The sequence below is a fragment of the Lachnellula hyalina genome (genome assembly GCF_007821495.1).
Source record: "Lachnellula hyalina strain CBS 185.66 chromosome Unknown contig00073, whole genome shotgun sequence".
NCBI lineage: Eukaryota > Fungi > Ascomycota > Leotiomycetes > Helotiales > Lachnaceae > Lachnellula > Lachnellula hyalina.
In genome coordinates, this window is record NW_022157187.1 from 109,939 (window position 1) to 123,879 (window position 13,941).

The 13,941-nt window shown below is 46.1% G+C and overlaps 3 protein-coding genes across 3 annotated transcripts; 2 read left to right on the forward strand and 1 right to left on the reverse strand.

Annotated features, from left to right (window-relative positions):
- Positions 1-423: 423 nt before the first annotated feature.
- sol5_4 (Bifunctional solanapyrone synthase) lies at positions 424-2,064 on the forward strand (the record flags this gene model as incomplete). The annotated part of the gene is made up of 4 exons (XM_031150763.1): positions 424-513; positions 569-989; positions 1,046-1,535; positions 1,587-2,064. 4 exons carry the CDS (start codon positions 424-426, stop codon positions 2,062-2,064), a joined length of 1,479 nt encoding a protein of 492 aa, XP_031005083.1.
- Positions 2,065-6,057: 3,993 nt separating this feature from the next.
- gsfF_1 (Cytochrome P450 monooxygenase) lies at positions 6,058-7,755 on the forward strand (the record flags this gene model as incomplete). Its single annotated transcript, XM_031150764.1, has 5 exons — positions 6,058-6,399; positions 6,448-6,822; positions 6,890-7,014; positions 7,080-7,569; positions 7,627-7,755. 5 exons carry the CDS (start codon positions 6,058-6,060, stop codon positions 7,753-7,755), a joined length of 1,461 nt encoding a protein of 486 aa, XP_031005058.1.
- Positions 7,756-8,687: 932 nt separating this feature from the next.
- Positions 8,688-9,720, reverse strand: ERG26_2 (Sterol-4-alpha-carboxylate 3-dehydrogenase,decarboxylating; the record flags this gene model as incomplete). Its single annotated transcript, XM_031150765.1, has 2 exons — positions 8,688-9,513; positions 9,647-9,720. 2 exons carry the CDS (start codon positions 9,718-9,720, stop codon positions 8,688-8,690), a joined length of 900 nt encoding a protein of 299 aa, XP_031005057.1.
- Between the last annotated feature and the right edge of the window lie 4,221 nt (positions 9,721-13,941).

Below are 13,941 nucleotides of genomic sequence, written 5' to 3' on the forward strand. Positions count from 1 at the left end.
CGCAGCTATACGACTGAGAGTGCGTACATCTACTAGTAAAGCCCTCGCTTGACAGAAAGATGCAGACTGGGCGGAATAACCAACATCCGTCTTGTTATGATTCCGTCCTATTGGATGTTTGTCTTCCCAACTCAATTGGACCGCATCCTGCCCCGAAGAACGTGGCAGGGATGGAGCGGCTGGTTTTATTGCGTGGGCTCGCTACTGCAGGGCAGAAAATGAATCATTTTACTAGTGCTACTACTGTAGTTTCGCTCGTTACTATACATATTCAATTCATCCGGACGACGCGATGGAAATTTCCACGTGGCAAGTCATTGTGCTTCATGTGCCTCTTCAAAATAGTAGTCACCAGAGAATCGCGACTGTCACACAGCCATGAAGCACTTATTATCTTCAGTGCTGGGGCTCGCCATTGCCACCATGACTTCCGCAACAGCAGCAGCAGAAATGTCGACCGAAATTAGGGCTAGAGACACAAACACAGTCTCAGCTGTGGATACTGAAGGAGCCGTCAGTATTCATCATTTATGAACTTGTATTATTAACTGCTAATTATTACTTGTAGTGCTTGTTACTTTCATTGGAACTTCCAAGCAAAACCTCCTTTCCCGGCAGCACTGCGTACCAGACAGCACTCACCAGCTACTTCTCTGCGCAGGAACAATCTTTGTTACCAGCATGCATGGTAGCACCTACGTCCTCCTTTGAAGTCTCGTTAATTGTTTTGACTTTGGCGCGATTCCACGTGCCTTTTGCAATTCGAGGCGGAGGTCACACGTTGAATGCTGGGGCTGCAAACATTGCTTCTGGAGTTACTATCAACCTCCGGTCTATGAACCAAGTTACAGTCAACGATAAAAAGACTGTGGCTTCGATTGGTGGCGGGGCCAAATGGGGCGAAGTTTATCCTGTCCTTGATGCTCTGAAGATAGCGACATCCGGTGGCCGTGTGTCAAGCGTTGGAGTTGGGGGACTTTCGACTGGAGGTACTCTATTTCTCCCAAATGTTGATTATTCATCACTTGTGCTAACTCAAGTTTAGGTGGCATCTCATACTTTAGCGGACGGCAAGGGTTGGTCTGCGACAACATTGTCAACTACGAAGTAGTGCTTGCCAGTGGTGCTATCGTAAACGTCAATGAACATGAAAACTCGGATCTATGGCTCGCTTTGAAAGGTGGCTCTAGCAACTTTGGAATTGTTACTCGCTTCGACATCAGCACCTTCCCCCAAGATGTATTTTACGGAGGCGTTGTAGCATCTGCTTATTCAACCCTTGGTTCCCAGCTCGCAGGCTTCGCAAATCTCCTTGCCAACTTTGATCCCTATGCGGCGCTCATTATGAGTCTCAGTTGGAGCGCAACACAAGGTTTCTTTTTGTTCAATAATGTCGAGTACACGAAAAATGTTGTGAATCCACCCATCCTCCAACCATTCACACAAGCAAACACTTCAGTCTTGAATACAATGCGTATCTCAAACCTTACCGATTTTGCAAATGAAGCAGCCCAGTTTGGCGCGTCAGGATTACGGTAAGCTTATTCCAGCGAGTATATTAACACAATAACTCATTTTATGTGCAGTAATCAGTTCGCAACCACCACCTTTGGGGGACCTCTTTCCGTGCTCACCACGGTTGAACAACTCTGGAACGATAGCATAGCCACCGTTTCTTCCATCAGTGGCGTTAACTGGGCCATGAGCATCCAACCTTGGCCTCAACCATTCGAAACGCAAGGCTCGGCCAACTCCCTCGGTCTCTCGGCCAGCAATGGTCCGCTTGTCCTGTTTCTACTCTCCTATTCATGGAGTCTCGAGAGCGACGATGCATCCATTACAGCCGCCGCCCAAAAACTTATCGCTGATATCGATGCTGCGACCCAAAAAGCGGGACATTATAGCCCATTCAAATATCTCAATTATGCGGCTTATTGGCAGAATCCCATTGCGAGTTACGGGGCGGCCAGTGTGCAGAATCTGAAGGCTATTTCGCACAAGTATGATCCGTTTGGTGTATTTCAGACTGGAGCTCCAGGGGGCTTTAAGGTCTCGAAAACCTAGAGGGCTTATCAATCATTTAAAAGTTAATCGAAATAATAGTTTAATTTATTTAATTCAATCAAGATGAGTGTATCATTGGTGGGGATGTTCGATTCAACTTTGCTCCTAGACCTAATGCTCGTTCAACAAAGTACTAACATTATCTCTCAAATGAACTAGGAAGTCTTCAAGTCAAAAGAGCGGTGCATTTGTCTATTATATCGTGTCCAAAACCCACTTCAAGATTGCCTCAAAGTGACCTTAAGTAGGAAGTCTTCACTAGGATCCATCGTTTGTAGCGCAGGTTCTTTTGAAATTCCAGGGACTTTCCACCCGCCATCCTTGCCACGCTTTTCAGCAGGCACCATCTCGAACTTCTCCAACACAATAGCCATGAACATAAAAGCTTCTTGCTTAGCTAATACTCGCCCGGGACAATAAGTATGTCCACCACCAAATGGATAAAACCCCTTCGTGGTCGCAAGACGTTTGTTTCTGATCCACCTCTCATGGTCCCACGTTAGCGCATCGGGACCGAAGATCTTGGTAGACATATGCATGAGAACAAAGGGACCGAGGATGGTATCACCCGGACGAATAACTTTATCGCCAATGGTAGTAGGAAGCTCCGCTGCGCGTACAAATGCCGCAGCGTTATAAATACGTAGACATTCGAGCCAGACTGCTGTGAGGATAGGGCGTTTTTCGAGATCTGGCACGGAGATGGCACCATTCGGCAGACGGGGGACTTCGGATATCTCTTGGCGAATTGTTTCTGTGAGAGCGGGGTTGCTGAGGATGTGGCTAAGACACCAGAAAAGCATGCGGAAAGTATTGACATTTACCCTGCGCGAAAAACCACGTCAGTGCTAGTCCAGTATCAAAAGAAAGATAGAAGGCTTAACGTACGCCCAGAGCATAAGTAACCCCAAAGCAGCGGCCTCGCGGTCTTTCACCCCCAGCTTCTGCTGCTCGGATTGCATGCGCTCAAAAAGCCAGCTTAGATGAGGTCTCTGACTAGGCTCAAGAGCATAGTAGTTCGTAAGCGTTGAGACCATGCCTGCCGTCGCTCTCTTCATGTCTCCAGGGAAAGGATGCGGCTGTATAACCTTCCAGCTAGTCTTCTCCCAATCAATGTAGTGCTGCACGATATCCGGGTCCAGACCTAAGATTTCATCTCCCAGGAATGCCCTTGTGCCTGCCGTAACCAAGGAATATCTGCACCACTCATAGAGGCTAACTGTGCTGCTGCTCGAATCTGAAGCCAGGACAAATTTAGGTGAGGTGGGCAATTGCTGAAGAGATCCGTTGAGGTTGCCAAAGAATATCTCTGTTATCCCCTTCATACGATCTCCGGGGCTCAGTTGCTCTCGGGTCCAGTCTTCTTGTAGGTTGACATACCGTTTCTCCAACGGATTTTCCTTCACAAATGCTGGTGCATCTTCCTTTGAACCATGGTACAATTGAGCTGGATTTTTTTGAAACAATGGGTGGTAGGAAGCCTTTGGAACACCAATCCCGCTGTAGGCTGTTTCTATAAAGGAGTCGAATGACAGGGCTTTGCTATTTTTCCACACCGATTGTGCATCTTCCGGTTTGCGAATAATGACTAACCGAAACCCGCCGACCATGATTGCAAAAGGGCCATCGCCTTCGAAATGACGACTTCAAATATGTTAGCCTTCTATAGATTATAAAATTGTTCGAATTTAAGACTTACTCTCCACGACGAAGCGTGCCCACGGGATCCCATATGAATTGGAATGTATGTCCTGTTAAAGAGCATTAGATGGATCGGCTACTCTGAATATATTTTGAAAAACAAACAGGAATCTTTTACCTATCAATGGAAGCGAGTAAGGCAGCATGCTTGGGTCTTTAGGCCACAAAAATGCAGATATCGTGAACCTCCAAATCCTCCAAACAAGCCATAATGATACAAGGCTAACTAGAGCAATGGTACCGTTATTCAGAGCTGAACTTGACACTCCCAACTTGGCTAAATTATCAGCAACGGGCTGCAAATAATCAGAAAACATATTGATTGCCTCTGTCTGATCAACAGGTTGGGAATTCGCATTAATGCTAGAAAGATCATCGCAATAAAAATATAGCGGGCAGCTCGTGGAGTACCAGTGTATGTGGGGGCGGGGGTTTTCACTAGGCCCCTGGTTCGTGATGCTAACATTCTGATTGGTCTGCCCGTGGAAGGATCATCAACGCCTAGAGAAAACGCCCCCAATGGCCGGATGTGCCAGAATACCACCTGTGTTACGAAGAAATGCCGAGAGTTCGGGTTCGGATTTCCAGGTGCTATCCGGCTAATATAGTACTGCAGGTACTGCAACTGGGGTCCTCTGTGAATAAAATCGTGCATGCATTTATTTTCTTCTAATGTCATTACGCCGCATATGCGACGAGTTACTCTATTAGGCAGAGAATCCTTCTTGCTAGGGTGTGGCTGGTATTTCTTAGTTCCAATACCTAGGTATAGGAGCTTGCATGTAAATCCCTTTAACTATATGTATAGCATGTTTAAGTTTTATTATAAATAGCATTCTGCTGTTTTTATCTTAATTAGTAACGTTGCAGATAGTGGACTTAACCTTGCAAGCATTATTATGCATACTTGCATAACTTAGCATAGCATATGCCAGACTTGCATATATTGAACGACGCAGCGGCTAGTAGCTATGTCTTATCGTATCTAGTATACAAGTACCCCACCGGTGATGTTTTTCGGGCATAAGCATGTAAGTAATAGATGTATAGGCGTAGAGTTATCCCAACTGGGCCTATCCCTGAGGGCAATTGGCCGAGCTACTGTACAGCTCGTAAGAGCACCACTGAGAACTACCTCGGCCTTGGCAATAGGTAATCTTTGGTGATACAACTTTTGGGCTGGATGTATCTCCGTAAAGATTGCGGAGTACGCGATACCCATATGCCTGTTCAATCGTGTCAGCAGCAGCGCCAAGGTCGAATCAATGTTGCAAACAAAGTATATCAAAGGTGGTTTTTTGATCTGATTACTCACGGTCCGGCAGATGGTTACGGTACTTTGTAATCCTCTATTTGCGCACATTGGTTCAGTCGATGAATTAGTACCAGCCTTTTCCATCTGATGTTGTAGATCTCAAGCGAGCAGGAAATCTAAATATAGCGCGCTACGGGATTTAAAATCATATACTCGTACCGCCGTAACACCAGATCGTTTGGGGGCTATTTTAGGCGAATCCATTGCGAGGTTCCACAATAGAACGCCAGATAAAAGGTAAGTATACATACTTCGTAGTAACCGCCAAGCATAATGCGCCTAGTAGCTTGTATTTCGTGCAGCAGCAAACTGTGTTTGAGTCTTTCCTAATACATCAAATGCCCCACCACTGCGCATTTTCAGTTGCAGCTGCTGACACTAGCAGTCAGCTTTTGTCTTACAGGAAGTAAGCCCGGTAGTGTTAGTTCTTGGCATATTCTGGTAATTTTTACTGGTGGGTTCGCGGAGAAGCAAGAATGCAACAAAGAATAGCGGGCATGGGCGGAGCGGGGGTGAATATACTTCAAAGCAATGCATCATACCAGAAGTCGAGTCCCTGAGGAAAATGGGCCTCAATGTTGGTTTGTATGCGTCTCGTAGATAAGGGATTCAGCTGCACTGCCACTGGACGAGCTTATGTTTAAAAGGATAGTCTTGTCTCTTTAGGAGTTGCTGATCTACGATAGGAATAATTGTTGCCTCACAAGGTAACACGCTGTCAGACCATCCTTTTTGGTCATACCTCCAACCTTTTAATATTATCACCACCAGTGCACTTGTATCCAAGAATTTTGTCTAGACTGAAAAAAGATCGCAGCTATGATTGCCCGCCATCTTTTAGATCTTCAGCTAGTCAAACTACAACAACTAGTTAAAGTTCAACATGTTCCGCTCGTTGCTGCTGTCTTGTTTTTATATGTCTTTTGCCGCATGCTAGCTACACGGTACCTTCATTTAAGGACTATACCAGGTCCAACATGGGCACCGTTTACAAGACTCTGGATGTTAAGAACTCTGGCTTCCGAGAACTCATCCAAAATATACGTGGGAGTCAACAATCAATATGGTTTGTTTTTTTCTCTGTCAAGAATCGTCTTACTCCCAACCGCTTATACCATGTAGGACCTCTCGCCCGTATTGGTCCTAATCACCTCTTACTTAGCGATCCAGAAGCTATCCGTAAGATGCTAGCAGCTCGTTCATTATACACACGCGGACCGTGGTATGATTCTCTGAGAATTGATCCGCACAGGGCGAACCTAATAACCGAGAGAGATGAGAAGAAACACCGGGTTTTGCGTCAACAAATGGCAGCGGGAGTAAGTCAACGCATGCCAAGAAGTGTTCACGGCTGATCATAATTTCAGTATGCCGGAAATGACGTTGACGAACTCGAGTCGACGATCAATGAAAGGATCGCTGAATGGATCTCATACATCAGTTGCAACGCAGCTTCAGATGCCTCGAAAACAGTCAAGTTTGACATGGCCCGCAGTATGCAGTACCTCACCACGGATGTAATCTCGCACTTATGCTTTGGGAAACCTTTCGGATTCGTCAAGACACATGGCGACGTGTACGGCTTTATAGCGACTCTAGAATCCCGCTTACCCTTTATCGAGAACTTTTCCGTAATTGTTGAACTAAACCGTGTACTCTCTGCTATATGCAGTATTCCATTCTTGAAAAATAGGCTCTTGCCTCAGCCTACGGATGAAGACGGACTTGGCAAAATTGTAGGGGTACGTACTAGAATCCAAGACAAACCACACTCTCTCTTCCAGTTCTGACAACAACCCGATGTGGCAGATCTCTCGTAAGGTTGTGGACGAGCGCTTTGAACCCGATGCCGTTCCTCGGAATGATATCCTCGGATCGTTTCTGAGGAACAAAATCCCACGCGAACAAGCCGAGTCTGAGATTACAATATCCCTGTAAGTTTTCCAGAGCAGGCTTTTGCCTTCATCTTTAGTCTTAGTCTTATAAATATCTCCTCTAGTTTCGCTGGATCTGATACCACCGCCACCTCACTCCGTGGTACCATCCTCCACATCGCCACCAACCCTCAAGTCTACTCTCGTCTCGTGAATGAAATCTCAACCGCTTCCATGACGGGTAAGATATCCAATCCTATGGCAAACGAGGAAGCAGCAAACCTGCCTTTCCTCCAAGCTTGCATCAAAGAAGGACTACGGATCTTCCCTCCCATAACATCTCTGCGAGAACGCGCCGTTCCAGCGGGAGGAGATACCATCCTGGGACACTTCGTTCCCGCTGGCACGAATATCGGCATCAACATGGCGGGCACTCTGCTAAATGAAGTCTTTGGGCATGATGCAGATGTTTTTAGACCAGACCGATGGTTTGAAAAAGATCCTGCGAAATTGAATCGGATGGAAAGAGTTCATGAGTTGGTTTTTGGTCACGGTGGGACGAGCTGTCTCGGGATAAAGATCGCTAATATGACGTTGAATAAGACGCTCGTAGAGGTAAGAAAGATTTCCCCTTCGAGCTTGGACTCGAGTGCTAATAGATACTCGTGGTAGTTGTTCCGAAACTATGATATTGCTGTTATTAATCCAACAAATCCTTGGAAGAGCCGATGTCATGGTATATTCTTCCAGCAAGATTTCTGGTTGCGAATTACGTCAAGGGGTGATCAAGTCTCTGTTTAAGTAAATTAGAAATTCAATCAATCTACATATTACTAAAAGAAAAGAGAATAAAGACTTTCTGATCTAATCTCTCAGCTTGTATCCGTGAAGTTATACTAGCAAAAGACCCTCGTCACCGAGCTATCAGGACTTGTTTTATATAATAAGACTCTTCATACAATTATCTTAGTTGAAATATAATAACAAACATTTTGCGCCCGGTTGTGTGCCCTGTCTCCTTGTCTAGCCGCAGTGCTGCCGCCCTAGTAGTGCGTGACGCGGCAGCGTTTCTAAATGAAGCGAATCTTTAACAACCTGATTTGATAGAAATACATTTTATCAAAAGATGTATAATCAGTTGTATGAGATTTTGGAGAATCATGCTTGTGATCGTTCACTTTTTGCGCTGGTGCTGATGCAGTGATCGGGGTGGATGGTTGGCTTTGCAGAAACAAGGGGCAAGGGCTAATTAAGCGAACCCCTTTCCACATCGATTCTGCATATATGTATTAAACTCTAAATGATAAGTGCCGCTACTTATTTTTACGACGAGTGAGAGGATTTGTTTATCTGATATTCGATGCAAAATCTGCATTATACGTTCTGGAATAGTTTATTTGTTCCGAATCCAGATGTTAAATGTCGGTTGAAATCAGATATTGTTTTCGTGGCGCACAAGGCGTTTAGGCCGCTGTGTTGCATAGTACTGGGTAATTCATGATCACGGTCTTTTTATATATATGACTTGGTTAGCTGGCTTGGAGAAAGTGTTAGGTAGCTATGGTGTTGATGAGAGCAGATACGTTTAAAATCCAAGCCCACGCCATGTTTCTCGACACATCCTATAATTCCCTCAGCATCGTCTAAGTACAGGAGGAAGGAGGACAAGCTATAAAACACCCCCGCTACCAAAAGAAAAAAAAAAACATACAACAGCAGGTGTTTGCTGGTGGTTACCACCTGGGAACAATCTTGATATCTCGTTGGCTGATAGGAATGCCTACAGAAGCAGAAATCGAACGATGAAACTCCCAAAACAATACGCGCTCGTCGTTAGTGACATTGGAAGTTTCTCCGTCAACTCGTTTGTCTTTCGGAGGGGCTGGCTTGCCGTAGGCACGCACCAGAGCATACGCCGCCAAAAGATGAGCATCGACTAGGTTTCCAACATATATAAAGTCATACTGGTTTTTTCCAGGGCCAATCTGGAACCTAGCTTTTCCTCCTCGACAAGTTGAGACGATTTTCCCCATACAAATCGAGTCACGTTCACCGAATGCCGTAGCAGGTCGCATTGACACCGTTAGCATGGAAGAGTCGCCATGTTTACGGTTGGCTGCAAGGATTTCGGCTTCTGCTTCCGCTTTCGTGAGAGTGTAAACTCTTTTTTGGGCCGGGTACTGAAGCACGGGAAGGGTCTCGTCGGCATCGATAAGGTCAGAAACGTTGTCGTGAATGACCGAGGATATGGAAGTATTGACAAAAGCGTGAACAGTACCAACTTTCTCAGCTGCCTTGATCAAATTCCGGGCACCAATGACGTTCACCTTGTGGAAGATTGACACTTCTAGGGTGACCATTGAGTCAGGGCAGGCTACATGGAAGATGGTGCGTGGTCGAGCGGCACGCATTGCAGATTCCACTTCCAACAGATTTGCGATATCAATGGTGTGGTATGTGACACGCGGGTTGTTGAGACGATTGCGAGTCGTGTTGATGTCGATGACATGGACTTGGGAAGTGGGCTCGGAAGCCAGGATCTTATCAACAAGATGGGAGCTATACTGAAGTTAGCATGTGTTTCCACCTGTCATTTGGGGAGCCTAGGAGCAAAGCTCGTGAACCACATCTTCACAGCCGTCTCAAAAACTCACCCGGCCCCTTGATAGTTTTGGGATGGAAGCATACGAACCCGATGAATCCACAGCCACCAGTGACAAGAACAGACCCTAAAGGAACGGCTCCAACTTCTGCAGACCCCGACATATTGGTGGTAGCGTCTGAAATGAGCTGGGGATGAGGAAATTCACAATACTGCTGGAGTTGCGGGACATGGGAAGCTTGAAAGAAGGGTGGCTGTCGATGAGAGATGCTGAAGGACATGCAAACAAACGGGTCAGATGGGGCCAACTGTTGGCAACAAGAATCGATTGGCCAAAAGACGTGGCCCATGCAACTGAAATTATATCCAATCGACACCTGTAATCTTCACCCCTGCCATGAGCCCCGTAATTCCTCACCAACACGGACAGGACAGGCTTGATCCTCCAGATGCACGGTCCGGTCCGTCTCAGCCCTACCCGTAAGGCTGCTTAGGGCGGCGGCCGCGCGAGCCACGCTAACAATCATACAGTAGCGGGATCAATGACTTCCTCGCATGATTTCCTTTGAATTGTTATCCCAAGACAGCTTATCATTCACTTTACCTTGAACTACCAAAACAAAAGCGCACTGGCACGTCGTGGCTCGCTGGCACACTCGAAACTGAAATGAGAGCTCGAGGCATTGCAACTCAAGATATGGCGGCTTGGCTATTCATGGTCCTTTGGGCGTATGCGTAATCTATTTCATTTAGCACACACATGCCTTCAAACCCTTATCATGGGCCTTCTAACAATTTGTAGATTCAACACTTATTGGTCTGCATCTATACAACGAAGTAGAGCAACTATCCGGCCATGCAAGAACTTCAATGTGTGCCGGGCTTGAAAGCTGCCGCAATACTAATTTGCCCTGTTTTAAGAACAGCACCTGTATCTATGTCCCTTGCTTCATATCTCAAGTTTCTGTCTTCCGCAATAGGAAACAGATCAAACTCGACCTTGTAATGGGGCTGTCCACAAACAACACCATCCTCATCGGCCTCCGGATATGTAGGTTGGAGGCCATTTTCGGTCTTGAGATGTGTCATGTCGATGATCATTTTGCCAGACACTTGAGCATCTAAAAGATCCGTTGTTAGAAAGTACATCAGAGACAGCCATGACGCTTAGGAAAAATGAGAGGAAATGGGGGGTTCACATCTGTTCTTAGGATGGCCAACAGTGTAATGAGACTCTGTAGCAAAGTCCGAAACATACACAACCTCTTCACACAAAAACCTTTTTGCATTGATTTTAAAAGCATGGACCGATCTGCACGGCTCGAAAGTGTTCTTGCGCAATATCGGTGTGTCCTATATAGAATCAGAACGGGAGAGCCATGGTTCGTGCTAAGATGTGTATCTCACCTTGACCATAAAGTAGTTGATTACTTTAACACACCATTGGCCGTCAAACTTATCGAGGAACGGTTCGGCAGCTTCGTGGCCGCGCCATTCGTCGGGATCATATTCTTCGATTCGGAGAAACCCAAAGCTCGAATGGGCCAATCTCTCTTCACCACGGCTGGTGCTCAAATCCAGGTGATTGAGAACGCTGCCACACGCGACAGTAGTTGAACTGCTTAGTATTAGCACGGATGTGATACAAGAAAGATTAAGCAACCTATCATGGTGGCCGATGGGCTCGACGAGAGTTATCTCGTAGTCTAACCGGGCTTCTTTGGTGAAATTGAGAAGGAAGCTTCTAAGGTAGCTTATCAAAGAGGGACAACCCCCAAAACCACCAACGAGAAAGACTTTCTATGTCGAGAGTTAGCACCCTAATTACTTAATAGATTAGAGTGCTTGAATCATACCTTTGGCTCTTTGCCTGCACGAATAGCGAGTTCGAGCTGTGGTCTCAGAACACAAGCAACTCGTCGAAGAATTGGAAAAAACACAGCCTCGAAATCGTCACTGCAGGTAGACATTATCGTAAGTCATGAAATCTTTAGTGGATAGAAGATTCTTACCAGTTGAAAAGCAACACGTTATTCTCGAAGCGCTTGGCAGCTCTGCCTACCAATCCCCTTTCTTTATCCCCTTTTAGACCGGGAACCGGAATTCGCAGTGTTGGTCTGTCCGCAACATTCTTGCGCCTCTTATGGACCCTTTCAAAAGCTGGGATCAAGTTGCTGACGATGGACAATCTGGTGTGGCCACTGCAGTCGAGATAATGCTCGTCTTTCAGACGTACCAATAGTCGTTCAGCATAAAGATCATTCAAATAACTACTCCCGCAGTTATCCCCTGAGTATGTCAGCCTTGAGTGTATACCATACGTAGCACGATTATCTCTCACCAGTTGGTTTGTCCAATCTGTCTCCGGAGCCTTAACGGAGTCGAGTTGTCAAGCTCATGAGTAGACCCATCAACAGTTCCACCGCCACAATCGAGAACAATGATGGTATCGCCAGCCTATAGTAATAAGTATCTTAATTACTATTAGAATTGAAGAAGCATAACTCACCAGAAGATTGTTAGCAGTAGCAAGGAGATACGTTGCCGCTGCCTCGGGTTCCGTTGTGATGTACAGGTTATCGATTTGGCCATGCCTAAGGTCACCAAATCCAGAATGCCGTATAGCATCCTCCATAGCATATTGAAAGACTCGTGATGAATGAGTTGACCAAATAACAGGAACTGTTATGACAAAAGAAACAGGACATTGCTCGGTCAAGCCAGCGAATTGTGTCAATTGTTGCCCAGTATGTGCGAGCACCGGGGTCAAGAAGTCCGAGATAACGTCTTGAATGTCTCTTGGAATTGGAACATCCATTTTCCCGTATTTACGGATGACTTTGAGCTCTAGCAGATGATTCAAGGAGGCGCGAAGAACATCTCGGTCACCTTGGGTATATTTAGATCTCACCAACATTGACTTGCATCTTTCGATGCGAGTATGTGCATCCCGGTTGGTGACTTCAAGGTATCTCTCATTGAAAACATCATAGCCCCATATATACTCCGTGGATTCTGCACAATTGCAACCTCCTAGCTTATATGTACCAGACTCTCGATCCAGAGTCTCTGGGTGTGGCATACATGGAGCTTCGGGCCTGGAAGCGTCTGAAATCATGTCTTCTTCATCAGAGCTGCTGTCAGATGACTCGGAATCTATGTTGTCGAGGCCAAGCTGATCCTGTAATGGGGTCCGAATTCTTGGGATGGAAGAATACCAGCTTTCGGTTGGAACTTGCTTCCGGAGCCCATACATGTCATCTCCTGGCCAGTCCATGATACTCTGCACTTCTCCAGGGAGCGCCATAGGGGCAAGGTCTTCCACGGGATGTGAGTAATATGAAACGGCCGTGGTTGTTGTTCCGAAATCCAGTCCAACTATAAACTTTCTCGGAAAGTCCAAAGTATTTGACGCCCTCGATCCCACAGCTGCTGTGTCTTTGTTTGGGGCAACTTGTAACGATGGTCGTCTTGCAGTATTCTTCGAACTATTAGATGCTCGCACGGAATTGCTCGCCGGGCGGGAAGTGTTCATCTTCGTGATTCGTGAATCTAGTGCAACAACAGCGTGGTCCTTTTTCTGGGCGTGATTTTTTCGAGCATTAAGATCAGATCGATGTGGCGGTTTTGATTGTTGGGTTGACAATACTTCAGGGAGTTGTCTCTGAGCTGAGGGCGTTTGCGCAAATTCGACGTGGTCAAGGCTCTGATCTCGGCGACTATTTTGGCCTGGATAATGAGTTTGAGGGTTTGCAACAACTCTCAGATCACTTTTTGAGATGCCGTCTGTTGTTCTTTGACGTTCTGGAGACGGCTGTAAATTGGAGATACCATCTTGACTCGCTAGTCTGGCGGAGGATTCATGCGGGTTGCCTGTCGGAGTGGAGGCAGAGACAGATCCATCATCGATTTTGTTTCCAGCTCGAACACTTTCTATGAAGCTTTTATTCTTGAGCAAATCTTGAAGCACTTGAAACTGGGCGGGATCTAAGAAATCCATTTTTGCAAATGTGGCTGATACACAAATTCAAAGCGAAAAATAAAGCTTATTGGGTTTTGATGTGAAAAGAATATCAGATCCAATGTCGAGTTGATTTGAGTTTCATACTGGCGCCTGCGACATATTTGTCTAAATACGGAGTACATCTTTCCGAGGCATCTATGAGAATCCCAGGCAATAGATAAGCCCTTATTGATGCAGCGTAATCCAAAACGCGGGCTTGTGCCATTCAAAGCAAACGTTCGACCCGTTTACCCGGCAGATAGGAAATTGACTCATGCAATGGCTTGCAGGCAACAGCATAGCAAATATGTGCGTCAAAGCGTACGTGAATATGCGGGTGAGCCTCATAGTGGCTCTCGGATATACCGTCGTGAATAAGGAT